Raw genomic sequence first — 16,019 nt, 5'->3', positions numbered from 1 at the left:
AAGAAATTCTTTAATGGTTTCCAGATTATATACATTTTCTCTGAATTTTTATATCTTGTTGGCACCTGTCAATCCTTTTTTATTTGAAGAAAATTCTATTGCCCCATTCACTCCTCACTGGTCTTGCTTTTTTCCACCACAAGATGCCTGGGGGTTCTGCACTCCCTAATGTTTTACTCTTGTCATTTCATTTCTTTCTCTTTCTGACACCCATAATTACATGCGTGTATGTTGTCTCTCTTTAAAAAGCACATAAACTCTGAGAAATAAATGATTGGAGATTTAGAGCTAGTAGGGACCTTGAGAGTCATCAAATGATGACTTCCCAGGGCTCTTTTGAGCATAAAATGAGATATTATAATTATGTATATGAGATAATGCTATCATATATCTACTATAGGCATAATATAGATATCATGTTACACATAATCTAGATAAATTTATAGACACATTATGTCTACATAAAGATAATAAACATTTCTCTATATAGAGACATATAAACTGATATACAGATGATGTGATAACATAATAAAAGATTCTCTTGTTAGCAATTATGCTAGCAAGATGCTAGCTATCATGTAGATCAACATTCCTCATTTCACTGATGAGGGAAGTGAGAGCCAAGAAAACCAACTTCTCTGATTCCAAATCCAGTGCTCTTTCTGTTATACCATAACACAAAAGCCTCCATTTTTGTCTTTGTATTTTCACACCCAGCACATAGTGCTTTCTATGTAGTAGGCATTTAATAAATGCTTGTTGGTTTGAATTTGAATTTAAATTTGTGGCTGCATGATTCTGGGTAAGTCACTTAATTTCTGCCTCAGTTTCCTCACCTATAAAATGGATTATGATAGCACTTTCCTCCCAGCGTTGTTGTGAGGATCAAACGAGATAATTGTAAATCATTTGGCAGAGTGCCTTGCACACAGTAGCCATTTAATAAATGCTTGTTTCCTTCCTTCCTCCCTAGACTGACTGAGGCTGGTTCCCTCTTAGTCTAAGATATGATAGGGCTTTGAGTCTCATCTTGCCATCCCTGTGATAGGTTCATGTAAAAGGACTATGTCACAGGAAAACTTCTTCTTCCCTTCCTTATTGCTCTGTCTTCAGAGCCAAAAAACTTGTAGCAGTTCATGAAAGTTTTCTAGCTACCTGCTGCCGGCTGAGGAGCACGTGGGCCAGGTGCTTGCCAACCTCTGCGGACCGGCGAAGGCATACCCCCCAGGGGTTGTCAATGACGTTGGCCACAGCAAGAAGGGATGATGGCCAAGTCAATGCTGTCAAGATACCTGTGAGAAACAGGGAAAACCAACAATGAGACGATTCAGGCCAGTTCCAATGAACTTATGATGAAGAGAGCCATTTACACCCAGAGAGAGGACTGTGGGAACTGAGTGTGGTTCACAATACAGCATTTTCACTCTCTCTGTTGTTTCCTTGCATTTTGTTTTCTCAGTTTTGTTTCCTTTTTAATTTGATTTTTTTGGGTAGCAAGGTAATTGTATAAATACACACACACACACACACACACACATATACATAAGTTAGATCTAACATGTATTTTAACACATTTAATATGTATTGGACTACCTGCCATCTAGGGGAGGGGGTGGGGGGAAAACGGGGGAAATTTGGAACCCAAGGTCTTACAAGGATCAATGTTGAAAAATTATCCATGCGTATGTTTTGTAAATAAAAAGTTTTAATTAAAAAAAATGAAATAGGGAAAACATCAGAGATGGAAAGCAATCATTGGGGGAAAGTGGTCAGGAAGTTGATGGCACTACCTTAAGTCTGAACTGAGTTTTGCCCAAATGAAAAGGGACGGTTTAAAGATTAATGGTGAATGATGATGAATTCCTGTAATCCCAGCTCCCTGAGAGTCTGAGACTAGCAAATCTCTTGAGCTTTGGAGTTCTAAGCTACAGTGGGCTACGTAAATAGCTGTCAGTGTTAAATTTGGCAATAATATCATGAGAGCTCTAGGAGTGCAGGGCACTACCAGGTTGCTTAAAGAGGGGAGAACTGATTCAGGTCTGAAATGGAGCAAGTCCAAAGCTCCTATAACATCAGTAGTGGGATTGGGCCTGTGAACTGCTATTGTACTTCTAGTGTGAGGAGATCCAGTTTCTAAAAAATAAAAAAAGGTGAGTAAAAGTCTTGGGTTAAAAAAAAAAGTCTTTGGTTTTATGTATAGAATATATGAATAGGAAAGGGCAGGTTAGGAGGTAATAATAGAAAAGGATTAGATAGATCATAAAATCACAGAGTTGGGAGAGCTCTTAGAACACAGATATCAGAACTGGGAGGGCCCTTAGAACACAGGATGTCAGAATTAGGAGGGGCTTAGAACCCAGGAGGTCAGAGCCAGGAGGGCCCTTAGAACCCAGGATATAGAGCTGGGAGGACCCTTAGAACCTGGGATGTCAGAGCTGGGAGGGGCCTTAAAACACAGGATGTCAGAATTAGGAGGGGCCTTAGAACCCAGGAGGTCAAAGCTAGGAAGGTAAGAACACAGAAAGTTAGAGTTGGGAGGAGTCTCAGCACATAGATTTAGAATTGGGAGGGGCTTTAGAACACAGAATATCAGTATGTTTCTTAACTTTTCTTCATGATCCCTTTTCCATATTGTGTTTTTAAAAGAAAGTCATAATTAAAAGAAATGTTAAATTCAAATTAGAAGCTAGTGAAAATGAATATGTCGTTTTTTCCCAGGTTAAGAAACCTTGTCTTAGAACACATCAGAGCTAGAAAGGTCCTTAGAACACAGAATATCAAAGATGAAAGGCTCTTTAGAACATCAAATGTCAGAAAAAGCAGGTATTTTCAGCCAGCCAGCATCAGAGTTAGAAACAACCTCAAAGCCTAACTGGGAAAAGAAGTTTTTACTAATTGGGACTAGAAGGCCCACAGTAGTTCAAAGTCACACATAGTAGAAGCAGCAGACTTAGGATGGGAATTCTAATCTCTTGGCTCCCTGCCTTCTCTAGTTGGAATTGGCTGGAGAGGTGAGCAAAGGCTCGATTGCAGAAGGTCTTACCAGACAAGATTGTGTATTTCAGGGCTTCCTGAGCCATCATATTCACAAGGCCGTTGAGCAGGGTCTCCAGGGCGCTGCCAAGCTCCATCAGGTACTTAGATTCCCAGGCCAGGCAGTACTGCTCGCTGCTCCGGGCCATGCTGGCCCAAGGTGTAGTGAACATTCCTAGGGGGAAATGGCAGGGACAGGGGTTCACACAGGGAGTAGACAGAGCCATTGCTAATCCAGAAACACAAGTAAGGGGACTGCAGAGACCACAGACCACATCACCTGGTGAGGACCCTCCGCCCCACTCCAGTACGAGCCAGCTCCCAGAAACCCATGCTTTCACTTTGTGTTGGAGGGCAAAGAAGGCAGAATAAAGAGCCTGGAAACCTAGCATCTAGTCCTGGTCCTGCTTCTCTAACAAGTATTTATTAAACCTTTGCTCTCTTCTAGGCTGTGTTTGAGGGATTGGAGATTCCTGCCCTCATGGAGTTCATATTCTATTGATGGAAAGGGGGGTGAGTAGGGAAAACAACACTTATAGAGGTAAGTAAATACAAAATATTCTAAAATTTAAAGAGAAAAAGCAATTTCAGGAGGAGTTCTAATCAAGGAGCAAAGCAGATGACTTTTCTAGAATTAGTCTGACCAGGTCACTTCCTTTGTTTAATAAACTACAATGGCTCCTTATTATCTTCAGGATCAAATATAAAATTTGGCATTTCAAGCCCTTTTATAGAACTCTAGCTCCTTCCTATACGTTTACTTTTCTCTGGGTAGTCTATGATTCAGGTACACTATGATCCATGTACACTTCCTGGAACATGATATTCCATCTCCCGTCTCCATATCTTTGCATCAGCTGATTTGCCAAACCTGGAAGGCTCTCCTTCCATACTTTTGCCTCTTATTTTCTATTGGCTTTCTTTAAGACTCAGCTCAAATTCTACCTTCTTTGGAAGCCTTTACAGATCCCTTTAGTGTTGGCTCTTCTTTCTGAGATTACTTCCCATTTACACTGCAAATATCACATGTGTGTATGTGTGTACACACAAGCTATATCTTGTATATATATGTTGACATTGTGTATGTATGTGTGTGTGTATATATATATAATAGAAATGTGTATATACAAATGTTTATGTATATATGTATCTATATGTAAATAGATGTACATGCATATATGTGTGCATTAAAAACATGTGTCTATTTACAAATGTGTTTATATAAAATGTATAATACAACTATTTGTCTATGTGTCTATGTATGTCCACATATACATATGTGTATATAACAAATGTGTCTATTTACAAATGTATATTTATGATTATAAAATAATATTTGCATATATATGGCTACATGCAATATGTTTGTATATTGAAATATGTATATATCTATTTACAAATATATGTATATGTATACAAATATATTTGTGTATATACCTGCAAATATATATAAATGTATATGTGTGCACTGCAAACATGTTTTGTATCTGCAAATATGTATGTGTTTATATAAAATATGTATAAATACAAATGTTTGTATATAGGTGTCTGTATAGATGTCTTTGTATACATACAAATATTACAAATGTCTATTTACAAAAACATGTATATATATTATAAAACGGGTACATATAAATGTTTGCATGTGTCTATATAGGTTTGCATACAAATATATGTATATATATACATGCGTGTATTACAAATATATGTGTGTATATCTATAAATATGAGTATGTTTATATAAAAATATATATATGTCCACATACAAATATATGTATGGACATTTATGTCTATATGTATCTACATACAAATATGTGTACATAGTATACATATATATGTATCTATATGCAAATTATATGTAGTGGCTTGCATCTTTTCTCCCCTTAGAATATAAATTCCTTGAAGACAAACATCATGTTTTACCTTTTTTTTTGCATCATCAGCACTTAGCACAGTGCTAGGGATACAGTATTCATTTATAATAAATTCTTGTTGATTAAATGGCTATAGGAATTTGCCTTAGAACTAAGCCTGGATGACAGCTAGAGGTCAAAGAGAGGGACATCAGGAGGGAGAATGCACCAGACATGGAGCCAGCCCATACAAAGGCAAGGAGATACTAGATGGCATTTCATACATAGTCCTATCACTCTCAAGTAGACCAATTCAGTTGACACCACTGAATAACTCAGTGTGCAATAAGCCTGACAAATTTTCCAGTTCCTTGATATAGTACTATAGATAACTCCTCCTTGGGTCCTCAATTTTCTCTTCTATAAAATGGGTGTAATAAAATTTGCTCTATTTCAGAGGACTACATGAGGAAAAAAATCTTCTATAAAATCTATAAAACTATAGATAATTCCTCCTTGGGTCCTCAATTTTCTCTTCTATAAAATGGGTGTAATAAAATTTGCTCTATTTCAGAGGACTACATGAGGAAAAAAATCTTCTAAACTATATATCGTTACAAAAATATGGATGACTTTTGTTATATTATGTGACAGTGGTGTTGTAGAAAAAAAGCCCCTTTAGACTTAGAAGATCTGGTTGTCATTCCAAATTTCAGCTCTTAAAAATCATGTGATCATGGTCAAGTCACTTTCCTGCCTCTTGACTTCAGTTTTCTCATCTGTTAAATAGGATATTTCAGTTCTTCAGGAATCTGTGACTTTGTGCAGGAAGCAGGGATAGGAGCTCCTTTTACCAAGAAGAAAAGTCAAAGCTTCCATGCCTTTGATGGAATTGGCCGTGATTGATAGGTCTTCCCTTTGGCAATGAGCTCCTCTTAACAGTGGGGGTGACTGGCTCTTGAACAACAGAACCATAGTCCATTACCCACTGGAGTTCCCAATCTATTGTTGCTGCTCTTCACGGAATGAGGGTACTAACCCATTGCTGCAAACATAGGCTATATTCATGTGATAGCTTTGGGAGCCAGCTTCCATGACAGAGGTACCTTTTCTTCCTCACTTCAGATCACTGCAATAATCCTGTTTCCTGTCAGCTGAATGTATAGCAACAAAAATCTTTTAATAGATGCTGAGCCTGAACTAGGGCTAGAGCCTAGAAGGGATGAACCTTCTCTTTTGTGTCATCTTTGAGTGGGGAAGAAGAAAAATGACTAGAGCTCTCAAGATTGGGGGAGAAGTTCCAATAACAGCATCAGTCTGTTGTTCTAGCTGCCTTATCTCTCTACCTGGTCATCATGAGACCGGGAATAGATGACACTTTTGTTGTTACAGTCTTTCCCAATCTCAGATGAATGAGTGATAGAGAGAAGACAGACCAGATTATGATCTTGTGACCTTGAAAGTTTAGAAAAACCATCAGGGATCCTCTTTGGTGACAAGCAGGATAGTTTAGAACCCAGAGGAGTGACCTGCTTGACCCAACCTAGTGAATCAACCCAATTAGTAGCTGAGACATCTTCACCTGCCAGCAAGAGTGTGAGTCATGCATTGGTTACAAGATTCAAAGTAAGTTTAATGGAGGGGGGAGGAGGGAGGGAAATGTTTTGTGGCAGCTATTTACACTTAAGCCTACTCTCCCCAGGGACCAAAGTGAAAGAAGAGAAGATGTTTCTCGTTTGTGATGTTTTGTACCTTGGTTTTTACTATACATCCCCAGAAAATATTGCTTTGTAGAGACTTGGAATCAGAGGATATGGGGTTCAAATCCAGGCCTGGCTACTTACTCTCTAGGTAAGAAAGTGAGAAAGTGATGGTTCCTTTCTGAGTCTTGGTTTCTATATCTCTAAAAGAGGGAAATTAGACTAGATGACCTTTAAGGAACTTTTAAGCTCCAGATTTACAATTCTATGAACGATTATCCCCATTTACAGATGAGGAAACTGAGACTAAAGAACCTGAAAGGAAATAAGAGAAAAGAGGAGGTAAGACACTCAGTGAAATTAGGTGCCTTCCCCAGAGTCCCATAACTAATAGTGGAAAGAGCTAGGGTTTGGGCCTAAGTCTTCCCTTTCCAATACTATCAGATCTTCTTGACCTCCTTCATGGGGATATGTTGTATGGAGTAAATGAGATAATGCACATTAGGTCGAGTGCCAAATACAAACCTTCTTTGTTTTCCCTGAAGTTGATCAGCACCAGGGCTAGCTCCAGATGTCCAAGCCCCGTCTTGGCACCCACAACCTTAAATTGAGATGCCATTTCACAATGTGGTTTTTCAAAGCAAAATGCTCGTGGGTGTGTTGGAGGCTGTGTTGGCCTGACTTACACACACAGCTTTCTTCCATCAGAGATGATTTGAGTTGTGGGCGTAGGAATCTCTCTCTCACCAAGGAGAAAGTGACTTTTTTCATGAGTCACATGAGCTTTCTGTCAATAGTCAAAAATAACTTTGCAGAATTCCATCATTCCTCTGCTCAGGCCCTCTCTAAGGTCAAAAGGCAGCACAACGTATGGAAAGAAGCCTGGAGAAAAGATATGGGGTCAAATCCCTCCTCTGCAAGCTCCATTCTGGATTTTAGTTTCTATAACATGAAGGAAAAAGGCCATGTTGCCCTGAGGATCGAGAGCCATCCTTTTAACCAAGAAAACCTGGGTTAAAATCCTACCTCCTGAAAAATACTAGCTTTCTGATATCTTGAGCAAGTCACTTAATTTCTCAATATTCTAAATAAAGGTCATAAGTCACCAAGTAGGTGCCACTCTATACTGGTAGACAAAATTCCTTACACCAATGAAATCATAGGTCTGGTCTAAAAAAACAAAGGCAATGGAGGGGGTGATCTCTATAAAGCCCCTTTTAGCTGTAACAGGGCCATGCTCTAGTGTTTATATGAAGTCTTCCCTTCTATGAGAAAGCCACATTGGGTCTGAGGACCAGATGCGCAGTTATCAACTTGAAATTGGCAGATTTAAGTCGATCTTACCTTGAATATTGAGTTGTCAGTTAGCAACAAGAGATGAATGTAAGCTATTTAATAACAATATATTCACCCACACTTCTTCTGAAGCTTAATCCCCCTGACCTTTCCCCAAGTCCCCACATCTCAGGCTGTATGCCATGCTGTCAAGAACTTTACATATAATATTGTGCAATATAATAGAGGCTAATTGGTATAGAGAGACAATCCACTGTAGATAGATAGAAAGTCAGCATTACAGTGATGCTGACTTTCTATCAGAGTATCTAAAGCCCAGGACCCTGAGAGGGAGGAACAGGGACTTGGCAGACCTGGCTATACAGTCCCAAGCTACACAGACCTCAAGCATTGCCCTCAAACTTAATAATCAATGAACCAGAATTTCTCAAGTGTCTAGTATGGATCAAGAGCTGGATCAGATGCTGGGAGTACACATAGAAAGAATGGAACAATTCCCACTTTCAGAAAGCTTGCATTAGAAGGGGGAAACAATTAGTTTGTATTTAACTAACTGATCTATTAAACGTTGGGTGAGGTGTGATCTGGGCTGGAGGAGGGAGTACTCCAGGCTGACAAATCACAGGTCCTTCATATAGTCATCCAGTGGATATTATAGTCAGGGGTGTCCTGAAGTTAGTTTGTACCCGTTTGCGAGAACTGATTGTTAAATTTTCAGTGGGAGAAGTTATATCTTAGAAATTAGCAGAATTACAAATAAGGACTCATTTTACTGTTGTGTTGATTGTCTAGACTCGGGAAATTGATGGAAAAAATGTTAATACTATAGATTAAACCTGAAAATATATTCTGTAGGTAAGTGATTCAGTAGAGTCCTGGGTCTTAAGTCAGGAAGACCTGAGTTCATATGAGGCCTCAGACACTTAGTAGCTGTATGATCCTGGACAAGTAACTTTACCCTATTTGTCTTCGTTTTCTCATCTGTAAAATGAGCTGGAAAGGGGGCAAGTGGAATGTGGAGTTTCAGTTCCCTCAATGATAAATTTTCAGCTGTTATTAAATAGCAGGCAATTGGGTGGCTCAGTGGATAGAGTACTGGGCTTAGAACCAGGAGGACTTGAGTTCAAATCTAGCCTCAGATGTTTACTAACTGTGTGACCCTAGCTAAGTCACTTCATCCTGTCTGCCTCAATTTCCTCATCTATAAAATAAACTGGAGAAGGAAATGACCAACCACTCCAGTATTTTTGCCAAGAAAACCCCAAATGGGATTAGGAAGAGTCAGAGATGACTAGAAAGATTGAATAATAACGATGATGTTGCTATTTATTATTATTATTATTATTATATTTTGTTTTCATGAAGCCAATTGCTAAACATTTACCAGCACCCTCTTGATCACATACACATACAATTTTCAACAGACTTACTGGTGAGACAAGAAGCTATGTGTATTGGGTCCTATTCCCTAATTAGAGTGCAAGCTCCATAAGGGCAGACTCTAAATCTCCCCTCTGCCCAGCAAGTATTCTGCATACAGCTGATGCGTAATAAAGGTCTGTTGAATGAATAAATGGGAGTGACTCTGGGTTCCTGAAGGCTAACCTATGCAAAATATAAGCTCTGCCAGGTCCTACCAAGATGAAAAAGTTTTGTGCATGTGTATATTATCAGTGATGGGCTGGTTTAAGCACCAACCAGACAGACAGCCACAGATACTCATGAGAAGAGGTTGCCATCTATAATGAGAGAAGCAGCATCAACACTTAAGAAATCAGGAATTTCAGGATTATTCTAGAAGTGGAGGAGACCTCAGAGATCAACCCTCTTCATCTTATAGATGAGATCCCTGAGGCTTGGGAGGTGAATCTATTAAAAATCCATAACAGTAAGAACAGAGAAGCAGTAAGTGTTAGAAGAGGGATCTGAACTCAGGACTCCTGGCTCTAGAGCCAGATTCTTGCCATTCTAATAGGAAACCTCTCTACCCATAATTCCAAATATGTTTAATTGAAATGAAGCTCTTTTAGATGGAGAACTGTACTCTTTGAGAAGAGAAAAGGTACTTCTTCTCGAGGAATCTTAATATGGAAACATAGGTGTCGTCAGATAATGGATCACTCAGCAAGAAATAGAGGAAGAGGAGAACTGGGGAGGAGAGTTGGTGACTCTCCTTGAAGAGGCACTGAGGGGGCTGCCTTCTTGGGCAGAGGTCCTGAATGAGACAGAAAATCTGTGTCTCACCCAACCTGATGACTGACTCCCACCCACTGCCGGTGATTCACGTGAGTACATATAATACTGCCAGAAGGAACCTAGAAAGCATTGCTAAGGATGATAAAGTCTTGGGCAGGAAACTGAAGACCACAGGGGCACAGATGGTATTTTTGTCACTGCTGCTGCCAATCTGAGGCAAAGGCTCTGAAGGAGAAGAAAAGTGAATCCAGGAAGTGAACAGCTGGTTGAGAAGATGGTGTCAGAGAGTGGGACTGGTATTTCTGGACCACGACTTAAGATAAAGACGTGACAGGCTTCTGGCTGGGACAGAGTGTAACGAACAAGGGCTGGCAAGGAGATATTGGCTCATCGATGGATTGGCTCATTCACTGGGGAGTTGTGGAAAATGACTGATGTAAAAACAATAACATTTAGAAAAACTCAATAATACTCGATTAACTTCATTTTTTTAAACACAGTTACTGGACTGGCAGATAGGGACTTCCAGAAAGAGTTTAGTTTACATTTTATATATATAGATATATATAGTATGTGTGTGTGTATATGTATATATGTATACACACATACATATGTATATATAGTGGGTGTATATACATATGCATGTGTATATATGTATATACACACATACATATGTGTAAGTATACATGTATACATATATGCACCCACACAAAACAAATTGCATTTCTTTATAAACATACAGGTATATTTATATATATCCAACATGTATGTGTGTACATATGCCTATCATACATTTACACATATATGCACACATATAAATATAAATAGAATTTTTTGTTAAATATTTCTCAATCACATTAAAAATTTTTTTTTGTAAATTTTAAAAATATTTTGAGTTCCAAATTCTTTCCTACCCTTCTGCCCCTCTCCACCCCTTGAGAAGGCAAGCAGTATAATATAAGTTATACATGGAAAGTCATGAAAAACTCATTTCCTTATTAGTCATTTAACCTAGATTTTAGCTGACAAAGCTTCTCATTATTCCTATGGAAGAGATGGCAAGGCGTGGATTAGACAACAATACAGTTAAGTGAGTTTAAGAATGATTGAATTGTATTCCAAAGAAATCATAAAAGGGGGAAAAGGCCTCACATGTGCAAAAATGTTTGTAGCAGTTCTTTTTGTAGTGTTAAAGAATTTGGAAATGAGTAAATGACCATCAACTGGGGAATGGCTGAATAGATTATGGTATATAAAAGCAATGGAATATTATTATTCTATAAAAAATGATAAAGATTGATTTTAGAAATACTTGGAAAGATTTATATGAAATATTGCTGAGTGAAACGAGCAGAATCATGAAAGTATTGCATACAGCAATAGCAAGTTTATGTGATGATCAGTTATGATAGACCTGGCTTTTCTCAGTGGTTCAGTGATCCAAGGCAATCCCCAAAAAACTTTGGATGGAATATGCCATCCACACAGAAAAATAAACCATGAAGAATGAACATAAATCAACACATGCTATGTTCACTTTTTTTATTTCTTGTTTTTTTTCTTATGATTTCCCCTTTTGTTCTGATTTTTCTCTCAACATGATTTATAAGGAAATATGTAAAAATGAATGTGCATGTTTAACAAAAAAACATTGTTTTGCATGTAACTGGGGAAAATGAAAATTAAAAAAAAAAGATTGAATGGAGTCATTCAACCACAATACAATTTAACCACAAACAATCATAATAACCAGTATTTCTCTAGGTTTATGAGGGCTTTACAAATATTATCTCATTTGATCATCATAAAGATTCCAAGAGGCAGATGCTAGTATTATTTTCATTTTACAGATGGAGAAACTGAGGTTCTCATTTACACAGGGCTTTACAATTTGTGGTTGCTTTCCTCACCATCACCTTATGGGGTTGATAATTCAAGCATTGTTGCTATTTTGCAGCTGAGGAAGGCCTAAGATTTTGACTGACTTGATTGTGGTCATATATCAAGTAAGTTTCTGAGGTAAAATTTGAACTCAGATCTCATAAATCTACTCTTTTCACTCTGTGACATTATTTATTCATATGTAAAGCTGGAAGGGGCCTCAGAGGCCATTTATTCAAATCCTTCATTTTAGGGATGAAGAACTGAGACAAGAGAGGTACTTTACTGCCAGTCACACAGCTAATAAATGCCTAAAGAAGGATTTGAACTCATCTCCCTAATTTACCAAACACCATACTGCCTATTAATATAAAATTATTTGATATAATATCATAGAATTAGGGCTGGAAATCACTTTAGTAGCAATATTCTGAGGTCACAGATATGGAACAGAAGGGAAAGTGACTTATGGAGGATCATCACAAGGATACTAAGTAGAAGTACCAGAATTTGAATCCAGTTCCTCTGACTCTAAAGCTGGCTCTCTTATAGCAAAAATCCCACAAAAAACCTCAAATATTTTACTGATGTCTTTTTGTCTTAGCCTTAGTTATCATCACTTCATACTGAATCACAGTTTGTAACAAGGAAAAACAATTAAGCAAAAACATCTGAAACAGAGATCATACTTGATAGAATAATGTCCTAGTGGTCTCCACCTATTGGCCACTGAGAAAAAAAAGTATGTTTCATTATCTGTTCCCTCAGGGCCTCCATTGGTCAAATCCATCTCTCTTTTGCTATTTTTCTGTTTCTTTATTTTATTTTTGCATTTGTATTTGTATACTTGTATTTGCATAAGTATCCAGAAGGTACTTAATAAATGGAATGATGGGTTGCCATCTGCAGTAGTGCTAGGAGAGCCACATCCCATCACCGGGGTCCTGGGTCCTCTGTGACATTATTTGGTGACTTCCCTTTAGGTTATAAATAGTTAAATCCCTTTAGGACATAAATATCTATATTAAAAATTCAAAAGAAAAACCTGTTTCACTGGATGCTATATCAAAGCCATTTGGACAGAGTCAATGACTATTCTTATGCTCCTGAGACAGGTGCCCTCCCCCAGCTTCCTTCTGGTTTCAGGTCCTATGCCAGTTCCCATGGGCAATTTTCCAAACCCTGTAGTTACCAATAGTGTTCTATGCCCTTAAAAAAATCACACATATTCCTATGTTTCTAGGTTATATATCCCCTCAGGAGAACCTAAGTTACTTGAGGGAAAAAAAGTGTTTCCTTTTTTTGGTCTTTGTGTTGCTAGCCTAGTGCCTAACTCCTGATAGCCACTTAATAAATAAATAGCTATTGTGCTGAACTGGATAAAGGCAATTCTCGGTAGAATAAAGACTCAAACTCAGAATTTGTGACCAAGAGACTGACTTGTCCAGTGAGTTAGTGCCTGACTTCCTGACTCTAGGTCCAATGCTTTTTCTACTTTGCCATTTGTGTGTGTGTGTGTGTGTTGGGTATATTTATTGTCTGATGAAGCATTTTAAGAATAAGGTTTTTTAATGTATAAAATAAAATACACAGGACTACAAAGGAAGCTAATTATATTGAAATATAGTTATCAAAATATTTTAAAAACAGGTCTGCAGAGACTATATGAAGAACCACTAGTGTATGAGGCATTTATAAAGAGAAAGGGGAGAATGGGAGTATGGATAAGAGGGAAGGGTCAAGCTGATTAAACCACAGATCCAACCCAGTATCCAGGCAAGGGTGACAGCCAGGGCAGAAAACATGGTCTGACTCAGAATTTGACCACACAAATTAGGATTCCACTTCTTTGCCCATTCTTACCGTATTTCCCGGAACAGAGCCAGCCAGTAATAGCAATAGTTATGTGAAGCTGTTTCCCATAAGTTAAGGGTAAGAATTCAAATTCTTCTATGGCTCCCACTCGTTTCTTCATCTTGTAGCCTAAAGACCAGAGAAGCATGGATTTAGGGCTTGGAAGCACCTTAGAAGACACTGACTCCAAATTTCTCACTTTAAAAAAATCATATTATTTTTTTAATCATCAAAAATGTGTGTTTTCTGTTTCCCACTTCCTCCTCCTCTATTTGAAGAGAAAAGGAAAATAGAATCCCTGCTACAAATACAGATAGTTAAACAAAACAAATTTCTGCATTGTTGTTGTTATTTATGTTTGACTCTTCATAACCCGTGGACTATAGCATCCGTGGGGTTTTCTTGGCAAAATTACCAAGTGATTTGCCATTTCCTTCTCCAGTTCATTTTACAGGTAAGGAAACTGAAGCAAATAAGGCTAAATGACATGCCCAGGATCACACCCTACAAAGTGTCTGAGGTTGGATTTGAACTCAGGAAGATGAGTCTCCCTGACTTCAGGCTCAGCACTCTATACACGATGGAGTCCTCTCGCTGCCTCAGACTTACAAATACATGTCTCATTATGCACTCCATCTTTCATCTCATAAGGAGATAGGTAGCATGCTGTTATCATTAGTCATCTGGAATTGCACCAACCTTCTCATTTTGCAGATGAGAAAACAGAGTCTCCGCCAATTAAGTGATTTGTTCAGGACTTGTTTAGGATTTTACAGAGAATAAGTGCCTGGAGCAAGATTCGAACTCAAGCCTTATTGATTCTAAAACCAGTGTCTTCTCCAATACAATACTGCTACAAAAGCAATTCAATTCAATTTATTGATAGAACATAAATGACTGGTCACCAGTTTCCATTTGCTATAAATACCATCACACAAACTCTTTTCTTCCTTTAGTTAATTATCATGGTCACAAACTTAGGTCAATGACTCTCGTCCCCTAAAAGGATCTCCCTTGTGGCTAAGAGGTCATTAAAGGCTGAATCTTATGCTCTGCTGCCAAATCAAATCAACTCTAAACTTCCAGGACATTTGCAGCTAGCCCCTGCATGTTTCCTCCCTCATTTACAATTTCCTTTTACGTGGTATAGTCTCTCAGGAGAATGTAAGCTTGTTGAGTGCAGGAACTATCTTGTTACTTGAGTTTGTATTCCCAAAACTTAGCAGAGTGGTTGGTATACAGTAAGCTCTTAATGAATGCTTTTTTCTCTATTACTAACAATAAAAAAGCTAGACACAACTCTGACTAGGTGCGGAAAAGGAAGATACCTTGAAATCAATTTCTTAGGCAGCTATTGGAAGTCCATGTGTATCCGATTATTCCTATAACTTGATAAAAACCAACAAAAACCATCTTTGCTCTCTAGAGTTACAGTCTTCTTAGGGGTTGGGAAGAGGAATACATTGTATACACAAATAAACCATGATACAAAGTCATTCTGAGGAGAGTGCTAATAATGGGGGGGGGGGGGGGGGGAGAGGAGAGGGAGCAATAAGGAAGGGTGAGAAGGGAGAGTTGGGGGAAAGTCATCCAGAAGGGCTTCCTGCAGAAGATGACGCCACAGCTGTGCTTTGAAGAAATTCAGGGGGTGAATGAGGACCCCAACACACCCTTTCACCAATAAGAAAGGGACACCGGGGCATCCTGTGGCTAGTTAAGACCTGGGTCCTGTCACTCTGCCCTGCATACTTTTTCTCAGGTCCTTTCTGACTCATATAGTGAAAGGGGTTGAAGAAAGATAAGGGAATAAGCACTTATATAGCACCTACTACATACTATATACATACACTGTGCTAAGCACCCTCATTTGGTCCTCTTAACAGGTAGGTATTGTTATTCTCCTTATTTACAGTTGAGGAAACTGAGTTCAGTTACTTGACCAGAATCATTCAACTAATAAGCATCTGAGGTGGAATTTGAACTCAGTTCTCCCAGACTCCAGACCCAGCACTCTATCCACCATGGCGCCACCTAGCTGCCTGACTGTTGGCAATGACCAACGTTAATAAATACTCCCCAGGTAAAAATGGACCGCTGGGTGTGTGTGGAGAGCAGTGGGACCGCGCGATTGCAGAACTCGGCAGGCTGCGGATTCAGTAGCTGCATCTTTCCTGGGTGCTGGTGATTGGGCATCTTTGGACAGGAT

The 16,019-nt window shown here is 38.6% G+C and overlaps 1 protein-coding gene across 3 annotated transcripts in view; it reads right to left on the bottom strand.

Moving 5' to 3' along the window:
• The window catches only part of TMCO4 (transmembrane and coiled-coil domains 4), a 107,696-nt gene that overhangs the window by 55,970 nt on the left and 35,707 nt on the right, over window positions 1–16,019 (bottom strand). For all 3 annotated transcript variants that reach the window (XM_051988369.1, XM_051988367.1, XM_051988368.1), the window contains exons 8-10: window positions 13,823–13,942; window positions 3,044–3,208; window positions 1,156–1,292 (exon numbers count right to left, since the gene is read on the bottom strand). In XM_051988369.1, coding sequence (XP_051844329.1) covers window positions 1,156–1,292; window positions 3,044–3,208; window positions 13,823–13,942 — 422 coding nt within the window. The remainder of the gene's footprint in view (window positions 1–1,155; window positions 1,293–3,043; window positions 3,209–13,822; window positions 13,943–16,019) is intronic.

The sequence above is a fragment of the Antechinus flavipes genome, chromosome 3 (genome assembly GCF_016432865.1).
Source record: "Antechinus flavipes isolate AdamAnt ecotype Samford, QLD, Australia chromosome 3, AdamAnt_v2, whole genome shotgun sequence".
In the NCBI taxonomy this organism is placed as follows: Eukaryota; Metazoa; Chordata; class Mammalia; order Dasyuromorphia; family Dasyuridae; genus Antechinus; species Antechinus flavipes.
This window is presented reverse-complemented; position numbering and strand designations above follow the sequence as displayed.